Below are 24,223 nucleotides of genomic sequence, written 5' to 3'. Positions count from 1 at the left end.
TTTTACCCTGTCCTTGCAGGAGGCCTTTTACCCTGTCCTTGCAGGAGGCCTTTTACCCTGTCTTTGCAGGAGGCCTTTACCCTGTCCTTGCAGGAGGCCTTTACCCTGTCCTTGCAGGAGGCCTTTCTACCCTGTCCCTGCAGGAGGCCTTTCTACCCTGTCCCTGCAGGAGGCCTTTCTACCCTGTCCCTGCAGGAGGCCTTTCTACCCTGTCCCTGCAGGAGGCCTTTCTACCCTGTCCTTGCAGGAGGCCTTTCTACCCTGTCCTTGCAGGAGGCCTTTCTACCCTGTCCCTGCAGGAGGCCTTTCTACCCTGTCCCTGCAGGAGGCCTTTCTACCCTGTCCCTGCAGGAGGCCTTTCTACCCTGTCCCTGCAGGAGGCCTTTCTACCCTGTCCCTGCAGGAGGCCTTTCTACCCTGTCCCTGCAGGAGGCCTTTCTACCCTGTCCCTGCAGGAGGCCTTTTGTCCTTTGGTAGGCCGTCGTTGTATATACGATTTTTTTTCTTAACTGACTTGACTAGTTAAATAAAGGTAAAAAATTATACATTGTAATTCAATTAAAAACCTACACACAACACCATAACACTACTGCCTTGGTTAACAGTGGAAGTATGTGAACCATGCCTTTACGAACACAGGGAACACCCTGGCTGTTTACGGCAGAGTTGAGTGTGAACTGTCCAATGAAGGGCAGCAGAGAGATGTCCTACAAAGTGTGTGTGTGTGTGTCCTTGGAAACACATGTCTGTTTCCATCCTCTTAATTAACTCATTAAACAGGCATGTTAAACCACAAGGCTGGGATTGTTGGGGACCATTTGGATTAGTGTGTGTGTGTGTGTGTGTGTGTGTGTGTGTGTGTGTGTGTGTGTGTGTGAGGGGGAGACGTTTAGAACGCTACTTAGCAGATAGAAATATAACAAAAAGAGCTGAGGACAGAACCTTCTCTGTTCAACATTTCTATACTGAACGTTCCTATTTTCTCCATTCCTCCCCATCTTTCCCTGTCTCTGCCCCCCCCCCTCCCTCCCTCTGTCCCTCCCTCCCCTCTCCAGGCTATCAGCAACAAGGACCAACACAGCATCTCCTACACGTTATACAGAGGTCAGACGGTGGTGGTGGAATATACTCATGACAACAACACAGACATGTTCCAGGTAACTACAAACTCATCGTTCTGTGGGCCCAGTTGCAGAAAACATCCTTAAGGACATTTTCTCTTAAACTTTCCTTCACTTTTAAGTCAGTTAGACAAAAAAAAACATTTTAAGGCAAATTTTCCCTCTTAAATGAAGTGAAAATGTTAAGGTTGTCCGTGAGGTCTCTTTTTAAGTGCTTCATTCAGTATGGATATCAATGTAAACAGTGTTTTGTGGAGGTGACTGTTGGTTTCATCTGCTCACCAGCAGATTTTCAACTTAGTAGTGTTTCTGTTGTCTATACAAAATCCTCATATCAGTTAAATTAGCCTACCTTCAAAAGCATAGATATATATTATAGTCGTATCAAGTGTAGGGTGTTATTTAGTCTGGATCATCAGGGTGAAGCACATCTGGAACGTTCTCTCTTCTGGGCTCCTTTCTGCTTTAAACAATAAGCCTGACCCCAGATCATCCATGTTGGAGAGGGGATGGGGGAGGAACCTGTTAGGGCCGATCTGAGATTTTTACACTGCTTTGGTGCTCTTCACTCTTTCTACATTGTTCTGTTGCTTTATGTTAATAACTACCACATATTTTGAACATTTCGGCAGTTCGGTAAAAAGGGCATTTGGCATGTCGCCGTGCTGTCAGACTCTGGTGCTGCGGTCCAGTTTTAAATATGCTAAACCATAGTTTGTGACATCACAATGTCGCCACCATCAACGATCCCTGTCACACATCGATAGACGATAAAATCTTAGTCACCCAACCCCATAGGGCCCTGTAGTGCACCCTATTCCCTAAGTAGTGCACCCTATTCCCTAAGTAGTGCATTTCTTTCAACCAGGGGCTGACTGTTAGGGACTATTAGGGAATATGGCGCCATTTGGGACCTATCCATATTCTTATATATTTATGTGAATGTATTGGCTTGTGTTTGTACTTTCAAATGTGTTGTGTGTTAACTAGTTACAGTATGAAGTTAGTAAGTATTGTCTGAGTCAGAATGACCCATAGGGCAGGAGCCTGTTTCTGTGAGGCAGTCTGAAGTATAAGTAAACCCCCTTGATAAGACATTTAGTTATGAGCATAAATAACATATTACCTGTTTTGAATGGAATTAGATTTAAATCTACCTGTGCAGCCAATGTCTCTAAACACATTTACGTCCTCTGTCTTTATCTCTCCCCATTTCTCTCCTTCTCTCTGTCTGTCTCCCACATAAAGTCAACCTACTTGTAACATATTGTCTTTTCTCTCCCACCGTTCCCCTCCCTCCTCCTGTCAGATTGGTCGTTCCACAGAGAGCCCTATAGACTTTGTGGTAACCGACACGGTGGCAGGGAGCCAGAGTAACTCAGACACCCAGTCAGTCCAGAGCACCATCTCTCGCTTCGCCTGCCGTGTCATGTGTCAGAGGACGCCCCCCTACACCGCACGCATCTACGCTGCCGGCTTCGACAGCTCCAAGAACATCTTCCTAGGGGTGAGTGGGTCGGGGGAGGGGGTGAGTGGGTCGGGGGGGGGGTGTGGGATGGGGGAGGGGAGGTGTGTGTGGGATGGGGGAGGAGGAGGTGTGTGTGGGGATGGGGGAGGAGAGGTGTGTGTGGGATGGGGGAGGAGAGGTGTGTGTGGGATGGGGGAGGGGAGGTGTGTGTGGGAAGGGGGAGGGGAGGTGTGTGTGGGATGGGGGAGGAGAGGTGTGTGTGGGGATGGGATGGGGGAGGAGGTGTGTGTGGGATGGGGGAGGGAGGTGTGTGTGGGATGGGGGAGGGGGAGGTGTGTGTGGGATGGGGGAGGAGGTGGTGTGTGTGGGATGGGGGAGGGGAGGTGTGTGTGGGATGGGGGAGGGGAGGTGTGTGTGGGATGGGGGAGGAGAGGTGTGTGTGGGATGGGGGAGGGGAGGTGTGTGTGGGACGGGGTGTGTGTCACTAAAATGAAAATGGGGGAGATTTTCACCTCCCTCTTTGATTTGTTAAAATGTTCAGAAAGGTACATGCATACCACACAGTACAGTAAATCTTCACACTAAATTAACAATTTACTTTCTATTTCCTTCTCTAACCCCCCCTGTCCCCCGCCCCTGTCAGGAGAAGGCGGCTAAATGGAAGACGTGTGACGGTCAGATGGACGGACTGACCACCAACGGCGTGCTGGTGATGCACCCTCGCCACGGCTTCACGGAGGACTCCAAACCGGGCGTCTGGAGAGAGATCTCAGTCTGCGGTAACGTCTTCACCCTCCGAGAGACCCGCTCCGCTCAGCAGCGGGGCAAGATGGTGAGACACACACACACACACACACACAGGGCAAGATGGTGAGACACACACACACAGGGCAAGATGGTGAGAGAGCCGCCCCCTAACTAAGTGACGTTTAATGTTTTACCTGACCGCCACTAGTGCTCCCAAGACAAAAGTCCACTGGTCACGTTGATAAGTGAGTGTTTAAAAAATAAAGTTTCCCAGCGCAGACTTCCTCAAGGCCTCGGCCCACCGGTTGGGAACCACGGATCTACAGAATGCCACAGGAAAATGACCTCTTGTATAAAGTAGTGCAGTCACCTACCTGCCCTCCTGTTCCCTCCTGTATAATGTAGTGCAGTCACCTACCTGCCCTCCTGTTCCCTCCTGTATAATGTAGTGCAGTCACCTACCTTCCCTGTCCCCTCCTGTATAATGTAGTGCAGTCACCTACCTGCCCTGTTCCCTCCTGTATAATGTAGTGCAGTCACCTACCTTCCCTGTTCCCTCCTGTATAATGTAGTGCAGTCACCTACCTGCCCTCCTGTTCCCTCCTGTATAATGTAGTGCAGTCACCTACCTGCCCCCCTGTTCCCTCCTGTATAAAGTAGTGCAGTCACATTAATAAATAAACCTCCACACAGCTGCAGGGTGCAGTAATGTCATGGGGAAGAAGAACAACATACTGCCATAGGCTACAGCTGTAACCTATGGCAGTATACCCAGCCTGTAGTTGATTAGAGCCTGTAGCCTATGGCAGTATACCCAGCCTGTAGTTGATTTGAGGCTGTAACCTATGGCAGTATACCCAGCCTGTAGTTGATTAGAGGCTGTAGCCTATGGCAGTATACCCAGCCTGTAGTTGATTTGAGGCTGTAGCCTATGGCAGTATACCCAGCCTGTAGTTGATTTGAGGCTGTAGCCTATGGCAGTATACCCAGCCTGTAGTTGATTTGAGGCTGTAGCCTATGGCAGTATACCCAGCCTGTAGTTGATTTGAGGCTGTAACCTATGGCCCAGCCTGTAGTTGATTTGAGGCTGTAACCTATGGCAGTATACCCAGCATGTAGTTGATTTGAGGCTGTAGCCTATGGCAGTATACCCAGCCTGTAGTTGATTTGAGGCTGTAGCCTATGGCCCAGCCTGTAGTTGATTTGAGGCTGTAACCTATGGCAGTATACCAGCCTGTAGTTGATTTGAGGCTGTAACCTATGGCCCAGCCTGTAGTTGATTAGAGCCTGTAACCTATGGCAGTATACCCAGCCTGTAGTTGATTTGAGGCTGTAACCTATGGCCCAACATGTAGTTGATTTGAGGCTGTAGCCTATGGCCCAGCCTGTAGTTGATTTGAGGCTGTAGCCTATGGCAGTATACCAGCCTGTAGTTGATTTGAGGCTGTAGCCTATGGCCCAGCCTGTAGTTGATTTGAGGCTGTAACCTATGGCCCAGCCTGTAGTTGATTTGAGGCTGTAACCTATGGCAGTATACCCAGCCTGTAGTTGATTGAGGCTGTAGCCTATGGCAGTATACCCAGCCTGTAGTTGATTTGAGGCTGTAACCTATGGCCCAGCCTGTAGTTGATTTGAGGCTGTAACCTGGCCCAGCCTGTAGTTGATTTGAGGCTGTAGCCTATGGCCCAACATGTAGTTGATTTGAGGCTGTAGCCTATGGCCCAGCCTGTAGTTGATTTGAGGCTGTAACCTATGGCAGTATACCCAGCCTGTAGTTGATTTGAGGCTGTAACCTATGGCCCAGCCTGTAGTTGATTTGAGGCTGTAACCTATGGCAGTATACCCAGCCTGTAGTTGATTTGAGGCTGTAACCTATGGCAGTATACCCAGCCTGTAGTTGATTTGAGGCTGTAACCTATGGCCCAGCCTGTAGTTGATTTGAGGCTGTAGCCTATGGCCCAGCCTGTAGTTGATTAGAGCCTGTAGCCTATGGCCCAGCCTGTAGTTGATTTGAGGCTGTAACCTATGGCCCAGCATGTAGTTGATTTGAGGCTGTAACCTATGGCAGTATACCCAGCCTGTAGTTGATTTGAGGCTGTAACCTATGGCCCAGCCTGTAGTTGATTTGAGGCTGTAGCCTATGGCCCAGCCTGTAGTTGATTTGAGGCTGTAGCCTATGGCCCAGCCTGTAGTTGATTTGAGGCTGTAGCCTATGGCCCAGCCTGTAGTTGATTAGAGCCTGTAGCCTATGGCCCAGCCTGTAGTTGATTTGAGGCTGTAACCTATGGCCCAGCCTGTAGTTGATTTGAGGCTGTAACCTATGGCAGTATACCCAGCCTGTAGTTGATTTGAGGCTGTAACCTATGGCCCAGCCTGTAGTTGATTTGAGGCTGTAGCCTATGGCCCAGCCTGTAGTTGATTTGAGGCTGTAGCCTATGGCAGTATACCCAGCCTGTAGTTGATTTGAGGCTGTAGCCTATGGCCCAGCCTGTAGTTGATTTGAGGCTGTAGCCTATGGCCCAGCCTGTAGTTGATTAGAGCCTGTAGCCTATGGCCCAGCCTGTAGTTGATTAGAGCCTGTAGCCTATGGCCCAGCCTGTAGTTGATTAGAGCCTGTAGCCTATGGCCCAGCCTGTAGTTGATTAGAGCCTGTAGCCTATGGCCCAGCCTGTAGTTGATTTGAGGCTGTAACCTATGGCCCAGCCTGTAGTTGATTTGAGGCTGTAACCTATGGCCCAGCCTGTAGTTGATTAGCGCCTGTAGCCTATTGATTAGCTGTAGCCTAGGCCCAGCCTGTAGTTGATTTGAGGCTGTAGCCTATGGCCCAGCCTGTAGTTGATTAGAGCCTGTAGCCTATGGCCCAGCCTGTAGTTGATTAGGCCTGTAGCCTATGGCCCAGCCTGTAGTTGATTTGAGGCTGTAGCCTATGGCCCAGCCTGTAGTTGATTTGAGCCTGTAGCCTATGGCCCAGCCTGTAGTGTGATTTTGAGGCTGTAGCCTGAGAGCCTGTAGCCTATGGCCCAGCCTGTAGTTGATTTGAGGCTGTAGCCTATGGCCCAGCCTGTAGTTGATTAGAGCCTGTAGCCTATGGCCCAGCCTGTAGTTGATTAGAGCCTGAGCCTATGGCCCAGCCTGTAGTTGATTAGAGCCTGTAGCCTATGGCCCAGCCTGTAGTTGATTAGAGCCTGTAGCCTATGGCCCAGCCTGTAGTTGATTTGAGGCTGTAGCCTATGGCCCAGCCTGTAGTTGATTTGAGGCTGTAGCCTATGGCCCAGCCTGTAGTTGATTTGAGGCTGTAGCCTGTAGCCTGTAGTTGATTAGAGCCTGTAGCCTAGCCTATGGCCCAGCCTGTAGTTGATTAGAGCCTGTAGCCTATGGCCCAGCCTGTAGTTGATTAGAGCCTGTAGCCTATGGCCCAGCCTGTAGTTGATTAGAGCCTGTAGCCTATGGCCCAGCCTGTAGTTGATTAGAGCCTGTAGTTGATTAGAGCCTGTAGCCTGGCCCAGCCTGATTAGAGCCTGTAGCCTATGGCCCAGCCTGTAGTTGATTAGAGCCTGTAGCCTATGGCCCAGCCTGTAGTTGATTAGAGCCTGTAGCCTATGGCCCAGCCTGTAGTTGATTAGCGCCTGTAGCCTATGGCCCAGCCTGTAGTTGATTAGAGCCTGTAGCCTATGGCCCAGCCTGTAGTTGATTTGAGGCTGTAGCCTATGGCCCAGCCTGTAGTTGATTAGAGCCTGTAGCCTATGGCCCAGCCTGTAGTTGATTAGAGCCTGTAGCCTATGGCCCAGCCTGTAGTTGATTAGAGCCTGTAGCCTATGGCCCAGCCTGTAGTTGATTAGAGCCTGTAGCCTATGGCCCAGCCTGTAGTTGATTAGAGCCTGTAGCCTATGGCCCAGCCTGTAGTTGATTTGAGCCTGTAGCCTATGGCCCAGCCTGTAGTTGATTAGAGCCTGTAGCCTATGGCCCAGCCTGTAGTTGATTAGAGCCTGTAGCCTATGGCCCAGCCTGTAGTTGATTAGAGCCTGTAGCCTATGGCCCCAGCCTGTAGTTGATTAGAGCCTGTAGCCTATGGCCCAGCCTGTAGTTGATTAGAGCCTGTAGCCTATGGCCCAGCCTGTAGTTGATTTGAGGCTGTAACCTATGGCCCAGCCTGTAGTTGATTAGAGCCTGTAGCCTATGGCCCAGCCTGTAGTTGATTAGAGCCTGTAGCCTATGGCCCAGCCTGTAGTTGATTTGAGCCTGTAGCCTATGGCAGTATACCCAGCCTGTAGTTGATTAGAGCCTGTAGCCTATGGCCCAGCCTGTAGTTGATTAGAGCCTGTAGCCTATGGCCCAGCCTGTAGTTGATTAGAGCCTGTAGCCTATGGCAGTATACCCAGCCTGTAGTTGATTAGAGCCTGTAGCCTATGGCCCAGCCTGTAGTTGATTAGAGCCTGTAGCCTATGGCCCAGCCTGTAGTTGATTAGAGCCTGTAGCCTATGGCCCAGCCTGTAGTTGATTAGAGCCTGTAACCTATGGCCCAGCCTGTAGTTGATTTGAGCCTGTAACCTATGGCCCAGCCTGTAGTTGATTAGAGCCTGTAGCCTATGGCCCAGCCTGTAGTTGATTAGAGCCTGTAACCTATGGCCCAGCCTGTAGTTGATTAGAGCCTGTAGCCTATGGCCCAGCCTGTAGTTGATTAGAGCCTGTAGCCTATGGCCCAGCCTGTAGTTGATTAGAGCCTGTAGCCTATGGCCCAGCCTGTAGTTGATTAGAGCCTGTAGCCTATGGCCCAGCCTGTAGTTGATTAGAGCCTGTAGCCTATGGCCCAGCCTGTAGTTGTACATTTAGATAGTAGTATTTCCAGGATATATGACAGCATGTGTCTATGTTAAATGGGATGTGACTGGTTCTGTGTGTGTGTCCGTCGGTCGGTCAGTAGAGGACTCTGTCCACCAGGCAGGTGACTGGGGAAAACAGAAGAGGTCAACACTGCAGCGTAGTGTCCTACAGTATGCCCTTCACACACATGCACAGACCATCCACACAGATATGCGCATGCAGACATGTTCACACACACACACACCACCAGAACCCAGTGCCAGTGGGCCTGTTTGTCCTTCCCCAGTCTGAGTGTTCAGGGTTGAAGTGATTGTAATTAAGGATAGACCCATAGGAGAACACACTCACACCCTCCCCAGGGCCTGGAGTCCTTACAGTATGTGTTGATAAAAGTCTGCCTTGATTTATAATGAGAGTGTGACATGATTAATGAGTGTGTGTGCAGGAGATGCCAGTACTAGTGTGTGTTTGAGACAGGATGTGAGTTGGGTGTAGTGTAAGGGACAGGATGTGAGTTGTGTGTAGTGTCGTGTAAGAGACAGGATGTGAGTTGTGTGTAGTGTCGTGTTTGAGACAGGGTGTGAGTTGGGTGTAGTGTCGTTTTTGAGACAGGGTGTGAGTTGGGTGTCGTGTAAGAGACAGGGTGTGAGTTGGGTGTCGTGTAAGAGACAGGGTGTGAGTTGGGTGTCGTGTAAGAGACAGGGTGTGAGTTGGGTGTCGTGTAAGAGACAGGATGTCAGTTGGGTGTCGTGTAAGAGACAGGATGTGAGTTGGGTGTAGTGTCGTGTAAGAGACAGGATGTGAGTTGGGTGTAGTGTCGTGTTAGAGACAGGATGTGAGTTTGGTGTCGTGTTTGAGACAGGATGTGAGTTGGGTGTAGTGTCGTGTTTGAGACAGGGTGTGAGTTGGGTGTAGTGTCGTTTTTGAGACAGGGTGTGAGTTGGGTGTCGTGTAAGAGACAGGGTGTGAGTTGGGTGTCGTGTTAGAGACAGGGTGTGAGTTGGGTGTCGTGTAAGAGACAGGATGTGAGTTGGGTGTCGTGTAAGAGACAGGATGTGAGTTGGGTGTCGTGTAAGAGACAGGATGTGAGTTGGGTGTCGTGTAAGAGACAGGATGTGAGTTGGGTGTCGTGTAAGAGACAGGATGTGAGTTGGGTGTCGTGTAAGAGACAGGATGTGAGTTGGGTGTCGTGTAAGAGACAGGATGTGAGTTGGGTGTCGTGTAAGAGACAGGATGTGAGTTGGGTGTCGTGTAAGAGACAGGATGTGAGTTGGGTGTCGTGTAAGAGACAGGATGTGAGTTGGGTGTCGTGTAAGAGACAGGATGTGAGTTGGGTGTCGTGTAAGAGACAGGATGTGAGTTGGGTGTCGTGTAAGAGACTGAGACCGGATGTGAGGTGTGTGTGTGTGTGTGTGTGTGTTTGTCAGTAATGTGTACCAGCTCTCCAACCTCCATACAGAGATGTGGAGAACAGATGGGCTAGCCTGCCATCTACAGGGCAATATGAGACACTACACCCCTTCAACACTGTGCTCCTTAAAAGTACTCAGAGATGCACAAAGTAAACAGCAATATTGTCCGGTCCATTTCCTCAACAACTAAGAGCGTTGAAGCGCGCGGCTAAACTTCTCCGCTGTTTTGGTCTCGTAGCTCACACCTTGTAGCAGTGTGAAGAGCATGCACAGATACTCAGTGTGACAGAGAGTGGAGTCATGCACAGATACTCAGTGTGACTGAGAGAGTGGAGTCATGCACAGATACTCAGTGTGACTGAGAGAGTGGAGTCATGCACAGATACTCAGTGTGACTGAGAGAGTGGAGTCATGCACAGATACTCAGTGTGACTGAGAGAGTGGAGTCATGCACAGATACTCAGTGTGACTGAGAGAGTGGAGTCATGCACAGATACTCAGTGTGACTGAGAGAGTGGAGTCATGCACAGATACTCAGTGTGACTGAGAGAGTGGAGTCATGCACAGATACTCAGTGTGACTGAGAGAGTGAAGTCATGCACAGATACTCAGTGTGACTGAGAGAGTGAAGTCATGCACAGATACTCAGTGTGACTGAGAGAGTGAAGTCATGCACAGATACTCAGTGTGACTGAGAGAGTGAAGTCATGCACAGATACTGTGTGTGACTGAGAGTGAAGTCATGCACAGATACTCAGTGTGACTGAGAGAGTGAAGTCATGCACAGATACTCAGTGTGACTGAGAGAGTGAAGTCATGCACAGATACTCAGTGTGACTGAGAGAGTGGAGTCATGCACAGATACTCAGTGTGACTGAGAGAGTGGAGTCATGCACAGATACTCAGTGTGACTGAGAGAGTGAAGTCATGCACAGATACTCAGTGTGACTGAGAGAGTGAAGTCATCCACAGATAGTGTGTGTGACTGAGAGAGTGAAGTCATCCACAGATAGTGTGTGTGACTGAGAGAGTGGAGTCATGCACAGATACTCAGTGTGACTGAGAGAGTGGAGTCATGCACAGATACTCAGTGTGACTGAGAGAGTGAAGTCATGCACAGATACTGTGTGTGACAGAGAGTGAAGTCATGCATAGATAGTGTGTGACAGAGAGTGAAGTCATGCACAGATACTCAGTGTGACTGAGAGAGTGGAGTCATGCACAGATACTCAGTGTGACTAAAGGAGTGGAGTTATGCACAGATAGTGTGTGTGACTGAGAGAGTGGAGTCATGCACAGATAGTGTGTGTGACTGAGAGAGTGGAGTCATGCACAGATAGTGTGTGTGACAGAGAGTGGAGTCATGCACAGATAGTGTGTGTGACAGAGTGGAGTCATGCACAGATAGTGTGTGTGACAGAGAGTGGAGTCATGCACAGATAGTGTGTGTGACTGAGAGAGTGGAGTCATGCACAGATAGTGTGTGTGACTGAGAGAGTGGAGTCATGCACAGATAGTGTGTGTGACTGAGAGAGTGGAGTCATGCACAGATAGTGTGTGTGACTGAGAGAGTGCAGTCATGCACAGATAGTGTGTGTGACTGAGAGAGTGGAGTCATGCACAGATAGTGTGTGTGACAGAGAGTGGAGTCATGCACAGATACTCAGTGTGACTGAGAGAGTGAAGTCATGCACAGATACTCAGTGTGACTGAGAGAGTGGAGTCATGCACAGATACTGTGTGACTGAGAGAGTGAAGTCATGCACAGATGGTGTGTGTGACTGAGAGAGTGGAGTCATGCACAGATAGTGTGTGTGACTGAGAGAGTGGAGTCATGCACAGATAGTGTGTGTGACAGAGAGTGAAGTTATGCACAGATACTCAGTGTGACTGAGAGAGTGAAGTCATGCACAGATACTCAGTGTGACTGAGAGAGTGGAGTCATGCACAGATACTGTGTGTGACTGAGAGAGTGAAGTCATGCATAGATAGTGTGTGACAGAGAGTGAAGTCATGCACAGATACTCAGTGTGACTGAGAGAGTGGAGTCATGCACAGATACTGTGTGTGACTGAGAGAGTGAAGTCATGCATAGATAGTGTGTGACAGAGAGTGAAGTCATGCACAGATACTCAGTGTGACTGAGAGAGTGGAGTCATGCACAGATAGTGTGTGTGACTGAGAGAGTGGAGTCATGCACAGATAGTGTGTGTGACTGAGAGAGTGGAGTCATGCACAGATAGTGTGTGTGACTGAGAGAGTGGAGTCATGCACAGATAGTGTGTGTGACTGAGAGAGTGGAGTCATGCACAGATAGTGTGTGTGACTGAGAGAGTGGAGTCATGCACAGATAGTGTGTGTGACTGAGAGAGTGGAGTCATGCACAGATAGTGTGTGTGACTGAGAGAGTGGAGTCATGCACAGATAGTGTGTGTGACAGAGAGTGGAGTCATGCACAGATACTCAGTGTGACTGAGAGAGTGGAGTCATGCACAGATACTCAGTGTGACTGAGAGAGTGGAGTCATGCACAGATGGTGTGTGTGACTGAGAGAGTGAAGTCATGCACAGATGGTGTGTGTGACTGAGAGAGTGGAGTCATGCACAGATAGTGTGTGTGACTGAGAGAGTGGAGTCATGCACAGATACTCAGTGTGACAGAGAGAGTGAAGTTATGCACAGATACTCAGTGTAACAGAGAGTGAAGTCATGCACAGATACTCAGTGTGACTGAGAGAGTGAAGCTATGCACAGATACTCAGTGTGACAGAGAGTGAAGTCATGCACAGATACTCAGTGTGACTGAGAGAGTGAAGTCATGCACAGATACTCAGTGTGACAGAGAGTGAATTCATGCACAGATACTCAGTGTGACAGAGAGGGAAGTTATGCATCGTGCTCATCTCAATATCTGCTCTGCTATTCGTGGTAACGTCATATCGCTGAGTCAGTTTACATTTTGTTAAAGTGTAAATCATCTGAATGTTTTGAAAGTAGGTTTAATGTGTGATTTTACTTTAACGAATGTTCTGTCCTGATGAAATGACGCGTATTGTTGTGTATATTGTTGCGTGTTTTGAAGATTGTCCCCTCTCCCCTCAGGTAGAGGCAGAGAGCCAGGAGCTGGTGGATGGCTCTCTGATAGACCTGTGTGGAGCCACGCTCCTGTGGCGCACGGCCGAGGGCCTGAGCCGCACCCCCACCATCAAACACCTGGAGGCGCTACGTCAGGAAATCAACGCAGCCCGGCCCCAGTGTCCCGTCGGCTTCAACACCCTGGCCTTCCCCTCCATGAGACGCAAGGCAAGTTCCCTCCCTAATACAATGACAATACAATAGAAAATATGCCCCCCGCCCCCCCCAAAAAAAAGCATCCAAAGCATCGTGTTTGCACAAACAAAGCAACTTACAACAGTTATTACACACATTTTCCTATTGGTAGCCCCAGCGGGAATCAAACTCACGACCCTGGTGTTGATGGCACCATGCTCTATCAACTGAGCCAGACATTTAGTCATTTAGCAGACTCTCTTATCCAGAGTCACTACAGTAGGGAGTCATTCAGCAGACTCTCTTATCCAGAGATACTACAGTAGTGAGTCATTTAGCAGACTCTCTTATCCAGAGTCACTACAGTAGTGAGTCATTTAGCAGAGACTCATATCCAGAGTCACTACAGTTAGTGGCTATGTGGGACAACCACATCTCAGTCATAGTCAGTACATTTCTCCTTAATAAAGTAGCAATCAGTAAAGGCAGAGCTAGTAGGGAAAGACCAGTTGTAGAGAAGGCAGCAGGGGGTTTCTGTAGAGAAAGACCAGTTGTAGAGTAGAGAAGGCAGCAGGGGGTTTCTGTAGAGAAAGACCAGTTGTAGAGTAGAGAGGGCAGCAGTGGGGTTCTGTAGAGAAAGACCAGTTGTAGAGAAGGCAGCAGGGGGTTTCTGTAGAGAAAGACCAGTTGTAGAGTAGAGAAGGCAGCAGGGGGTTTCTGTAGAGAAAGACCAGTTGTAGAGTAGAGAAGGCAGCAGGGGGTTTCTGTAGAGAAAGACCAGTTGTAGAGTAGAGAAGGCAGCAGGGGGTTTCTGTAGAGAAAGACCAGTTGTAGAGTAGAGAAGGCAGCAGGGGGTTCTGTAGAGAAAGACCAGTTGTAGAGTAGAGAAGACGAGTTGTAGAGTAGAGAAGGCAGCAGGGGGTTTCTGTAGAGAAAGACCAGTTGTAGAGAAGGCAGCGGGGGTTTCTGTAGAGAAAGACCAGTTGTAGAGAAGGCAGCAGGGGTTTCTGTAGAGAAAGACCAGTTGTGGAGAAGAGAAGGCAGCAGGGGTTTCTGTAGGGAAAGACCAGTTGTAGAGAAGAGAAGGCAGCAGGGGTTTCTGTAGGGAAAGACCAGTTGTAGAGAAGAGAAGGCAGCAGGGGGTTTCTGTAGAGAAAGACCAGTTGTAGAGAAGAGAAGGCAGCAGGGGTTTCTGTAGAGAAAGACCAGTTGTAGAGAAGAGAAGGCAGCAGGGGTTTCTGTAGAGAAAGACCAGTTGTAGAGAAGGCAGCAGGGGTTTCTGTAGAGAAAGACCAGTTGTAGAGAAGGCAGCAGGGGTTTCTGTAGAGAAAGACCAGTTGTAGAGAAGGCAGCAGGGGTTTCTGTAGAGAAAGACCAGTTGTAGAGAAGGCAGCAGGGGGTTTCTGTAGGGAAAGACCAGTTGTAGAGAAGGCAGCAGGGGTTTCTGTAGGGAAATACCAGTTGTAGAGAAGGCAGCTGGGGGTTTCTGTAGGGAAATACCAGTTGTAGAGAAGGCAGCAGGGGGTTTCTGTAGGGAAAGACCAGTTGTAGAGAAGGCAGCAGGGGGTTTCTGTAGGGAAAGACCAGTTGTAGAGAAGGCAGCAGGGGGTTTCTGTAGAGAAAGACCAGTTGGAGAGAAGGCAGCAGGGGGTTTCTGTAGAGAAAGACCAGTTGTGGAGAAGGCAGCAGGGGATTTCTGTAGAGAAAGACCAGTTGTGGAGAAGGCAGCAGGGGATTTCTGTAGAGAAAGACCAGTTGTAGAGAAGGCAGCAGGGGATTTCTGTTCTATATGTTTTCTGATGTATCCAGGTGTTTTCGTTGTTGCTGTATGTGTTGCTGGTGACTCTTCCATTCTCCCCTTATGGGATTACTTACGATGTATCTCATCTACTGTAGGACACCCCAGATGAGAAGCAGCCGTGGGTCTATCTCCAGTGTGGCCACGTCCATGGTTACCACAACTGGGGAAGCCACCGGGACAGAGACAGGCTGGACCGGGACAGAGACAGGCTGGACCGGGACCAGGAGGAGAGGGAGCAGGGCTGGAGCAGGGAGTGTCCTATGTGTCGAGCCACTGGGCCGTACGTTCCCCTCTGGTTGGGCTGCGAGGCAAGCTTCTATCTGGACACGGCTCCGCCCACCCACGCCTTCTCACCGTGTGGTCATGTGTGTTCCGAGAAGACGGCTGTGTTCTGGAGTCAGATCCCGTTGCCGCACGGAACACACACCTTCCACGCCTCCTGTCCCTTCTGCGCCCAGCAACTGAGTGGCGAGCAGGGATACGTTAGACTCATCTTCCAGGGCCCTCTCGACTAGGGGGACTATTTGTCCTTGGTCGGAACTACTTTCCGTTTTGGTCGCAAAGGAACAACGCTTAGAACTTCCAACTGCCTGGGATTTTGGGGCGGCGGGGGGTTTCTGGAATGTTCTCTCCGTTTCTGTTTGTCTCTCTGTGCTTTTAAGTGACCTTTTCTATTTTAGATTTTTATTGGGAATGAAAACAAAGATTTCTATATTTTCATGTGAAACAAGAAGAGAAAGAAACCAACACTACTGGGTGATTATCATTTAGTTTTCTGAAAGAACTGTATTTATCTATTATACTAACATATGACCACACATGGGTTTATTCTCCTTTATTGTTGTGATATCCATCCGTATACATCTTTAAGACTTCAAGTCCTTTATTTCTGCCCAGACTTCATAGTAACTCAACCAGAAAATGAAGATAAAGCTACATTAGTTATCCTCCTTTACTCTTCTTGATCAATGTGCTTCACTTCAATACCCTTTAACGTTTTTATTGTGCTATCAGACCATAATAATAGCAGATCTCAAGTTCAAGTGTCGTATTCACTGGAAGCTGAACGGAAGCAAACAGGAAGTGACCAACCTCCATTGGTCCAATGAGAAACGTTTTCCGTTGCAAAACGTTTTGCTACGGTATGCAGTAATGAGTACGACCAAGGTGGGTTTTGGGGGGGTTCAGTTTTGTGTATAGTGGTATGCGTCGTGCCCCTCCCCCCCATCATGGATCTATTGAGTATCCATGACAACGTCCTGTCATATTGAAACCTCTGTTGTCTGTCTGATGGGGAGTTCTGGCTGTGTGTAAGGGGGTGAAGTTTCCCCTAAGTACAGATCTAGGAGCTGCTTCTCCTCCCCCAATCCTAACCTTAACCATGAGTGGGGAAAATGTGAAACTGACTCTAGATCAGCTTCTAGGGGCAACTCCACCAGAGCACCGTGTTATAACTGTTCATTTTTTCCCACAAGGCATTGCCATGACCTTTCACATTTGAAGCAATAGATTTGGATGCAGACTTCCTACTTTTCGAGCAACCTGGGGTTTGTAGTCCCATGAGTGAGTATGATTGACAGCTATGTGATTGCTGTCTGTAGTTTTGATTGAGTGTTGAACACACACACTGTTGCCTGTGTAAAGACAGACGGGTCATGTTGAATGTCATTCTCTTCTTAAGTATCCTAGACGTCACGATAATTCTGAATGAAACAGTATTTATAGGGACAAAATACCTCAGTGTAAAAAGTAGTCCTGAACTTCAACCTTCAGAATTCAGTGGTGGAGGGAGGGGGGGGGGGCATTACATAGTATAACTTGTCTACGGATGGTATTTGATCATGTTTTCACAGTATGGGTGTGTATTTAGTGTACAGTATTGTGTGTGTGTGTTGTATTGTATACAGAGGTCTCTCCACTGCTCTCTGAATCTGACTGATACTCACCTCAGGGAGAACACACACACCTCTGTCTGCTGTATAGACACACCACACACACACCTCTGTCTGCTGTATAGACACACCACACACACACACACACACACCTCTGTCTGCTGTATAGACACACCACACACACACACACACACACCTCTGTCTGCTGTATAGACACACCACACACACACACCTCTGTCTGCCGTATAGACACACACACACACACACACACACTGTCTGCTGTATAGACACACCACACACACCTCTGTCTGCTGTATAGACACACACACACACACACCTCTGTCTGCTGTATAGACACACCACACACACACACACACCTGTCTGCTGTATAGACACACCACACACACACACACCTCTGTCTGCCGTATAGACACACCACACACACACACACACACACACACACACACACACCTCTGTCTGCTGTATAGACACACCACACACACACACACACACACACCTGTCTGCTGTATAGACACACACACCACACACACACACACACACACACCTCTGTCTGCTGTATAGACACACCACACACACACACACACACACACTCTGTCTGCTGTATAGACACACCACACACACACACCTCTGTCTGCTGTATAGACACACCACACACACACACACACACACACACACCTCTGTCTGCTGTATAGACACACCACACACACACACACACACCTGTCTGCTGTATAGACACACCACACACACACACACACCTCTGTCTGCTGTATAGACACACCACACACACACACACACACACACACCTCTGTCTGCTGTATAGACACACCACACACACACACACACCTCTGTCTGCTGTATAGACACACCACACACACACACACACCTCTGTCTGCCGTATAGACATTCAAACAGACACTCCTCTGTCTGGCCCATAGACGTCCTAACAGACACTCCTCTGTCTGGACCATAGACGTCCTAACAGACACTCCTCTGTCTGGACCATAGACGTCCTAACAGACACTCCTCTGTCTGGACCATAGACGTCCTAACAGACACTCCTCTGTCTGGCCCATAGACGTCCTAACAGACACTCCTCTGTCTGGCCCATAGACGTCCTAACAGACACTCCTCTGTCTGGCCCATAGACGTCCTATCAGACACTCTCTCCTTGCAACAGACTTCAGAGGATACCTCATCGGTAGTTAAAGGTGTCTGTCTTGTCTTCTACAGCCCACTGTCCACAGCCTCATGTTTATACTCTATGTAAGTACCCAACACACGCCGAGCCAAATGGCTGTTAGGGTTTATTGTGTAGCAAAAATATGCAAACGTGTTCAGCCCTGCAATTTGTAAATACACAGGATCACCATGTTGTGTTGTTGCGTTGGGTGTATAATACTGTTAACATCTTGTCTGTCAGCTGTTCTATGGACTTGTCAAAGGCACTGTGTTCCTCTTATTGGGGAACGTGTGTAAGTAAGGGCTTTACTCTCTGGTCGTCCCTAATGGCACTCTGTTCCCTTCATAGGCCTCTGGTCGTCCCTAATGGCACTCTGTTCCCTTCATAGGCCTCTGGTCGTCCCTAATGGCACTCTGTTCCCTTCATAGGCCTCTGGTCGTCCCTAATGGCACTCTGTTCCCTTCATAGGCCTCTGGTCGTCCCTAATGGCACTCTGTTCCCTTCATAGGCCTCTGGTCAATAGTAGTGCATTGTATAGTACAGCCGGGACATTAAACCGATCATTATCGATACTGGCAATACCGATCATTATAGACACCGGCATTACCGATCACTTATCGTAGGCAGTAACTTATACTAGAAATGTGAAGTGTGAAATGTGAAGTTTGAAATGAAGTAAGTTTGCCAATATGGTTTGTTAATGGGACAATTGACTGCTACAACCATCTAACTAGTAGTTTAAAGGAGAATAATAGAAACTGTGGTGCAGATTAATGTTATAAACAGATTATTATATTTATCAGTATCGCATCAATTCAGGCAATTTATCACCATATGTATTTTGGTCCACGTCACCCAGCTCTACTATATAGGGAATAGGGTGCCATTTTGGACTCGGCCCATGTCTGTCTCTGTATACTGTCTGCATGGTGTCTCTGTTTCTCCATCCCTCTCTCTAGCTCTGGTCCTGGGCGTTAGTGAAGGAAGGCTGAGCAGTAACACCCTGGACCAGAGCTAGAGTATCTCTTCTGTCTGTTGGAATTTCTGATGCTTTAAGGCAAAAGCTGAGAATGTTTTCTGATTTTAACAGTTTTTCTACCGACTTTAAACAATAAAGTTTAAAACATGACACGTTTTATATTTTCTTTTGTATTGTTTACTCAAATGTTGCCATTGAATTGTGAATAGCGTTAGCTCAACTCTGTCCTCTTGTGGTTGAAATGGTCGGTGTTATTTCATAGTCACATGATACTAGAGTCGTTCTCCCTCTCTCAGCATGAATAAATTCAGAATCTCTTGTGGAGAGACTCAAGTAACGTCTGACACAATTATTCTCAATTGTTGTAGTTCCGGGTTTCTGAGATTAACAAGTTCTTTCAACTTCTCTGTGAGATGAAAACCTGGACATCTTCCCCCCGGATGAGTTCTGACATCTACATATTTTCCTCCCTTCATTTCTACCTCTTTCCTTTCTTCCCTCCGGCCTGTCAGAGCTGCTCCAGAGAGTCAATAAAGATGAGCTGCTCCAGAGTCAATAAAGATAAGCTGCTCCAGAGAGTCAATAAAGATGAGCTGCTCCAGAGAGTCAATAAAGATGAGCTGCTCCAGAGTCAATAAAGATGAGCTGCTCCAGAGAGTCAATAAAGATGAGCTGCTCCAGAGAGTCAATAAAGATGAGCTGCTCCAGAGTCAATAAAGATGAGCTGCTCCAGAGAGTCAATAAAGATGAGCTGCTCCAGAGAGTCAATAAAGATGAGCTGCTCCAGAGTCAATAAAGATGAGCTGCTCCAGAGAGTCAATAAAGATGAGCTGCTCCAGAGTCAATAAAGATAAGCTGCTCCGAGAGTCAATAAAGATGAGCTGCTCCAGAGAGTCAATAAAGATGAGCTGCTCCAGAGTCAATAAAGATGAGCTGCTCCAGAGAGTCAATAAAGATGAGCTGCTCCAGAGAGTCAATAAAGATGAGCTGCTCCAGAGTCAATAAAGATGAGCTGCTCCAGAGAGTCAATAAAGATGAGCTGCTCCAGAGAGTCAATAAAGATGAGCTGCTCCAGAGTCAATAAAGATGAGCTGCTCCAGAGAGTCAATAAAGATGAGCTGCTCCAGAGTCAATAAAGATGAGCTGCTCCAGAGTCAATAAAGATGAGCTGCTCCAGAGAGTCAATAAAGATAAGCTGCTCCAGAGTCAATAAAGATGAGCTGCTCCAGAGAGTCAATAAAGATGAGCTGCTCCAGAGAGTCAGTAAAGATAAGCTGCTCCAGAGAGTCAGTAAAGATCAGCTGCTCCAGAGAGTCGATAAAGATAAGCTGCTCCAGAGAGTCGATAAAGATACTACTAAAGCCTCCGTCCTGTTGGAGTGGATGTCAGTGTCTTCTGATGTCAGAGTGGATGCCATAAATTAGCCGCGTCATTGTATAAACCGCGAGGTTCAAAGCGTGGGAAAAAGTAGCGGCTTATAGTCCGGAAATTACGGTAGTCTTCTACTCACGTCAGGAGTGAAAGATAAGCATTCAGGAGTGTGTGTTTGTGTGAGAGAGAGAGAGAGAGAGAGATCAGACAGGTGTTTGTTTTTGTGTGGGATGTCTAAGTGGGATATGGGGCTGGGATTTTCTCTCTATAAAAATGATTGTATGTAGTACACAACAGGACAGTAGTGTCTGTCTGGAATCTATCAGCGATTAGGAGAACACATGTTCAGTCTCTCTGGAGAGGAATGGGACCTCTGCTTTGATTCTGTCTCTCTGGAGAGGATTGGGACCTCTGCTTTGATGCTGTCTAACTGGAGAGGAATAGGACCTCTGCTTGGATTCTGTCTCTCTGGAGAGGAATGGGACCTCTGCTTTGATTCTGTCTCTCTGGAGAGGATTGGGACCTCTGCTTGGATTCTGTCTCTCTGGAGAGGATTGGGACCTCTGCTTGGATTCTGTCTCTCTGGAGAGGATTGGGACCTCTGCTTGGATTCTGTCTCTCTGGAGAGGATTGGGACCTCTGCTTGGATTCTGTCTCTCTGGAGAGGAATGGGACCTCTGCTTTGATTCTGTCTCTCTGGAGAGGATTGGGACCTCTGCTTGGATTCTGTCTCTCTGGAGAGGAATGGGACCTCTGCTTTGATGCTGTCTAACTGGAGAGGAATAGGACCTCTGCTTTGATTCAGTCTCACTGGAGAGGAATGGGACCTCTGCTTTGATGCTGTCTAACTGGAGAGGAATAGGACCTCTGCTTTGATTCAGTCTCACTGGAGAGGAATGGGACCTCTGATTTGATTCTCTCTCACTGGAGAGGAATGGTACCTCTGATTTGATTCTGTCTCACTGGAGAGGAATGGTACCTCTGATTTGATTCTGTCTCACTGGAGAGGAATGGTACCTCTGATTTGATTCTGTCTCACTGGAGAGGAATGGTACCTCTGATTTGATTCTGTCTCACTGGAGAGGAATGGGACCTCTGATTTGATTCTCTCTCACTGGAGAGGAATGGTACCTCTGATTTGATTCTGTCTAACTGGAGAGGAATGGTACCTCTGATTTGATTCTCTCTCACTGGAGAGGAATGGGACCTCTGATTTGATTCTCTCTCACTGGAGAGGAATGGTACCTCTGATTTGATTCTGTCTCACTGGAGAGAAATGGGACCTCTGATTTGATTCTGTCTCACTGGAGAGAAATGGGACCTCTGCTTTGATTCTCTCTCACTGGAGAGGAATGGTACCTCTGATTTGATTCTGTCTCACTGGAGAGAAATGGGACCTCTGATTTGATTCTCTCTCACTGGAGAGGAATGGTACCTCTGATTTGATTCTGTCTCACTGGAGAGGAATGGTACCTCTGATTTGATTCTGTCTCACTGGAGAGAAATGTGACCTCTGCTTTGATTCAGTCGCTCTGGAGAGGAATGGGACCTCTGATTGGATTTGTGATTAGCTCAAAGCAACCATGTCTACTGGAGAAGATCTTCTCTCATCACAACAATGCTGGAGGTTTAATATCACATCGATCAGCAGAGGATCTGTTATATCTGTCTGATAGAGGATCAGCAGAGGATCTGTTATATCTGTCTGATCAGCAGAGTATCTGTTACTCTGCTGATCCTCTATCAGACAGATATAACAGATACTCTGCTGATCAGACAGATATAACAGATACTCTGCTGATCCTCTATCAGACAGATATCTGTTTTACATGTCTGATCAGCAGAGGATCTATTATATCTGTTTGATCAGCAGAGTATCTGTTATATCTGTCTGATCAGCAGAGTATCTGTTATATCTGTCTGATAGATGAACGTAAAGACCATGATGATCCAGTCTCAGCCAGAGCAGAAAGGACTGAGAAACAGGGATGCAGGATTTCTCAACGTGTCCTCTGCAGGCAAGGATTTGCACACGGCACACACACAGAACCAGGAAGTTTCGTATTACTCTTGTGGAGGCCACTCCTCTTCCTCTGCACAAACAAGGAAATCGAAAGTTATCTCTGATACTCCTCTGCGCCGTTTGTTAGTGAGTGTCAAAATGGCAGAGGCATTTTTTGAAGATCAGGATTCATTTAGCTGTTCAATCTGCTTGGATATACTGAAGGATCCGGTGACTACTTCCTGTGGACACAACTACTGTATGTGCTGTATTGAGGGCTGCTGGGATCAGGACGATCTGAAAGGTGTTTACAGCTGCCCAGAGTGCCGACAGACCTTCGTCCAAAGGCCTGTTCTGAACAGAAACACGTTGCTGGCTAAAGTGGTGGAGAAACTGAAACATACTCCTCCTGCTGCTCCTCCTGCTGCTCCTCCTGCTGCTCCTCCTGCTGCTCCTCCTGCTCACTGTTATGCTGGACCTGGAGATGTGGAGTGTGATTTCTGCACTGGGAGAAAACACAAAGCCCTCATGTCCTGTCTGGTGTGTCTGGTCTCTTACTGTGAGACCCACCTCCAGCCTCACTATAATTTCCCTGCCTTAAAGAAGCACATGCTGGTCAAAGCCTCCACACAACTACAGGAGAAGATCTGCTCTCAACATGACAAACTGCTGGAGGTTTACTGTCGTACCGATCAGCAGTGTATCTGTCTGCTGTGTGTGATGGATGAACATAAAGGCCATGATACAGTCTCAGCTGCAGCAGAGAGGACTGAGAAACAGAAGCAGGTGGGGGAGAAACAACAGAAATCTCAGCAGAGAATCCAGGAGAGAGAGAAGGAGATGCAGGAGCTGAGACGGGCTGTGGACTCTCTGAAGCTCTCTGCACAGGCAGCCGTGGACGTCAGCGAGAAGATCTTTGCTGAGCTGATCCGCACCATGGAGACACGGTGCTCTGAGGTGAAGGAGCTGATCAGAGACCAGGAGAAGGCTGAAGTGAGTCAGGCAGAAGGCCTCCTGGAGCGACTGGAGCAGGAGGTGGCTGAGCTGAGGAGGAGAGATGCTGAGCTGGTGCAGTTCTCTCACACAGAGGACAACATCCACTTCCTCCAGAGGTTCAAAGACCACACTGCCCCCCCTGTTTCTGAAGAGATGCCTGCCATCATCCTTAACCAAAGTCATGATTTTAAGATGGTGATGACCTCTGACCTCCAGAAAAAGCTGATGCTCTGCTGTAAGAAGGGAGTGGTGAAGATATCAGCAGCAGTGAAAGCTGTCCACATACTGCAGTCAGCAGAGCCAAGCACTCAAGCAGCAGCATCTGTCGCACAATATCACGGAGAGTATTATCAAAAATACTCTTTCAGGGATTTGCGTTCATTGTTGCAAGGTAAAAATGAGGCATGGCCCCATGGGTAAATGTTTATTGTTTAATTAAGGAGTGATAATACTATCCTCATCTTGTAGATAAACTATGTGCCCTTAAAAGGAGCAGGAGAGAGTGTGTGTTTGTTGTGTGTCACAGTTCAACTTTTCCTTTTCCTTCACTACATTCCTAGATAAGGTAACGTACTGTTTACTCCACTGACACCCAAAAGTACTAGTTTTAGAATGCTTAGCAGGACAGGAACATTATCCAATTCACGCCCTTATCAAGAGAACATCCCTGGTCCTCCCTACTGCCTCTGATCTGGCGGACTGAATAAACACAAATGCTTCATTTGTAAATGATGTCTGAGTGTTGGAGTGTGACCGTGACTATCTGTAAATAAAAATAAATAACGTAAAAAATGGTGTCGTCTGGTTTGCTTTAAATAAGTAACTTGAAATGATTTATACTTTTACTTTTGATAATTCAGTATATTTAAAACCAAAAACTTGTAGACTTTTACTCAAGTAGTATTTTACTGGATGACATTTACTTCAGTCATTTCCTATTAAGGATCTTTACTTTTACTCAAATATTGTAAAGGTTTTCCTCCTCCTCTTCTGATGAGCTGTAGGCAAAGGACGGAGAGACAGCCTGGTGCGGGGGGCTGCCACCGGAGGGCTGGTGCGTGGAGGTGGCACATGCAGGCGCTCTGGAGCACTTGAGCACCGAGCCTGCCCAACCTTACCTGGTTGAATGCTCCCGCTCGCCAT

The 24,223-nt window shown here is 48.0% G+C and overlaps 2 protein-coding genes across 2 annotated transcripts; both read left to right on the top strand.

Moving 5' to 3' along the window:
• Nucleotides 1–1,055: 1,055 nt before the first annotated feature.
• Nucleotides 1,056–16,686, top strand: LOC112240471 (E3 ubiquitin-protein ligase pellino homolog 1; the record flags this gene model as incomplete). Its single annotated transcript, XM_042314703.1, is given in 5 exon segments — nucleotides 1,056–1,157; nucleotides 2,431–2,628; nucleotides 3,233–3,421; nucleotides 12,671–12,871; nucleotides 14,735–16,686. Coding segments are annotated over 5 exon segments (1,110 nt in total), but the record flags the coding sequence as incomplete, so codon positions are not given.
• Nucleotides 16,687–22,157: 5,471 nt separating this feature from the next.
• Nucleotides 22,158–23,860, top strand: LOC112240474 (E3 ubiquitin-protein ligase TRIM47). The gene has a single exon (XM_024408761.2). The coding sequence runs from the start codon at nucleotides 22,244–22,246 to the stop codon at nucleotides 23,498–23,500; it is 1,257 nt and encodes a 418-aa protein (XP_024264529.2). The 5' UTR covers nucleotides 22,158–22,243; the 3' UTR covers nucleotides 23,501–23,860.
• Nucleotides 23,861–24,223: the final 363 nt, after the last annotated feature.

This window comes from Oncorhynchus tshawytscha, unplaced genomic scaffold (genome assembly GCF_018296145.1).
Source record: "Oncorhynchus tshawytscha isolate Ot180627B unplaced genomic scaffold, Otsh_v2.0 Un_contig_14168_pilon_pilon, whole genome shotgun sequence".
Taxonomy (NCBI): domain Eukaryota; kingdom Metazoa; phylum Chordata; class Actinopteri; order Salmoniformes; family Salmonidae; genus Oncorhynchus; species Oncorhynchus tshawytscha.
Note: the sequence above shows the minus strand (reverse complement) of the source record. Positions and strands in the feature narration are given on the sequence as shown.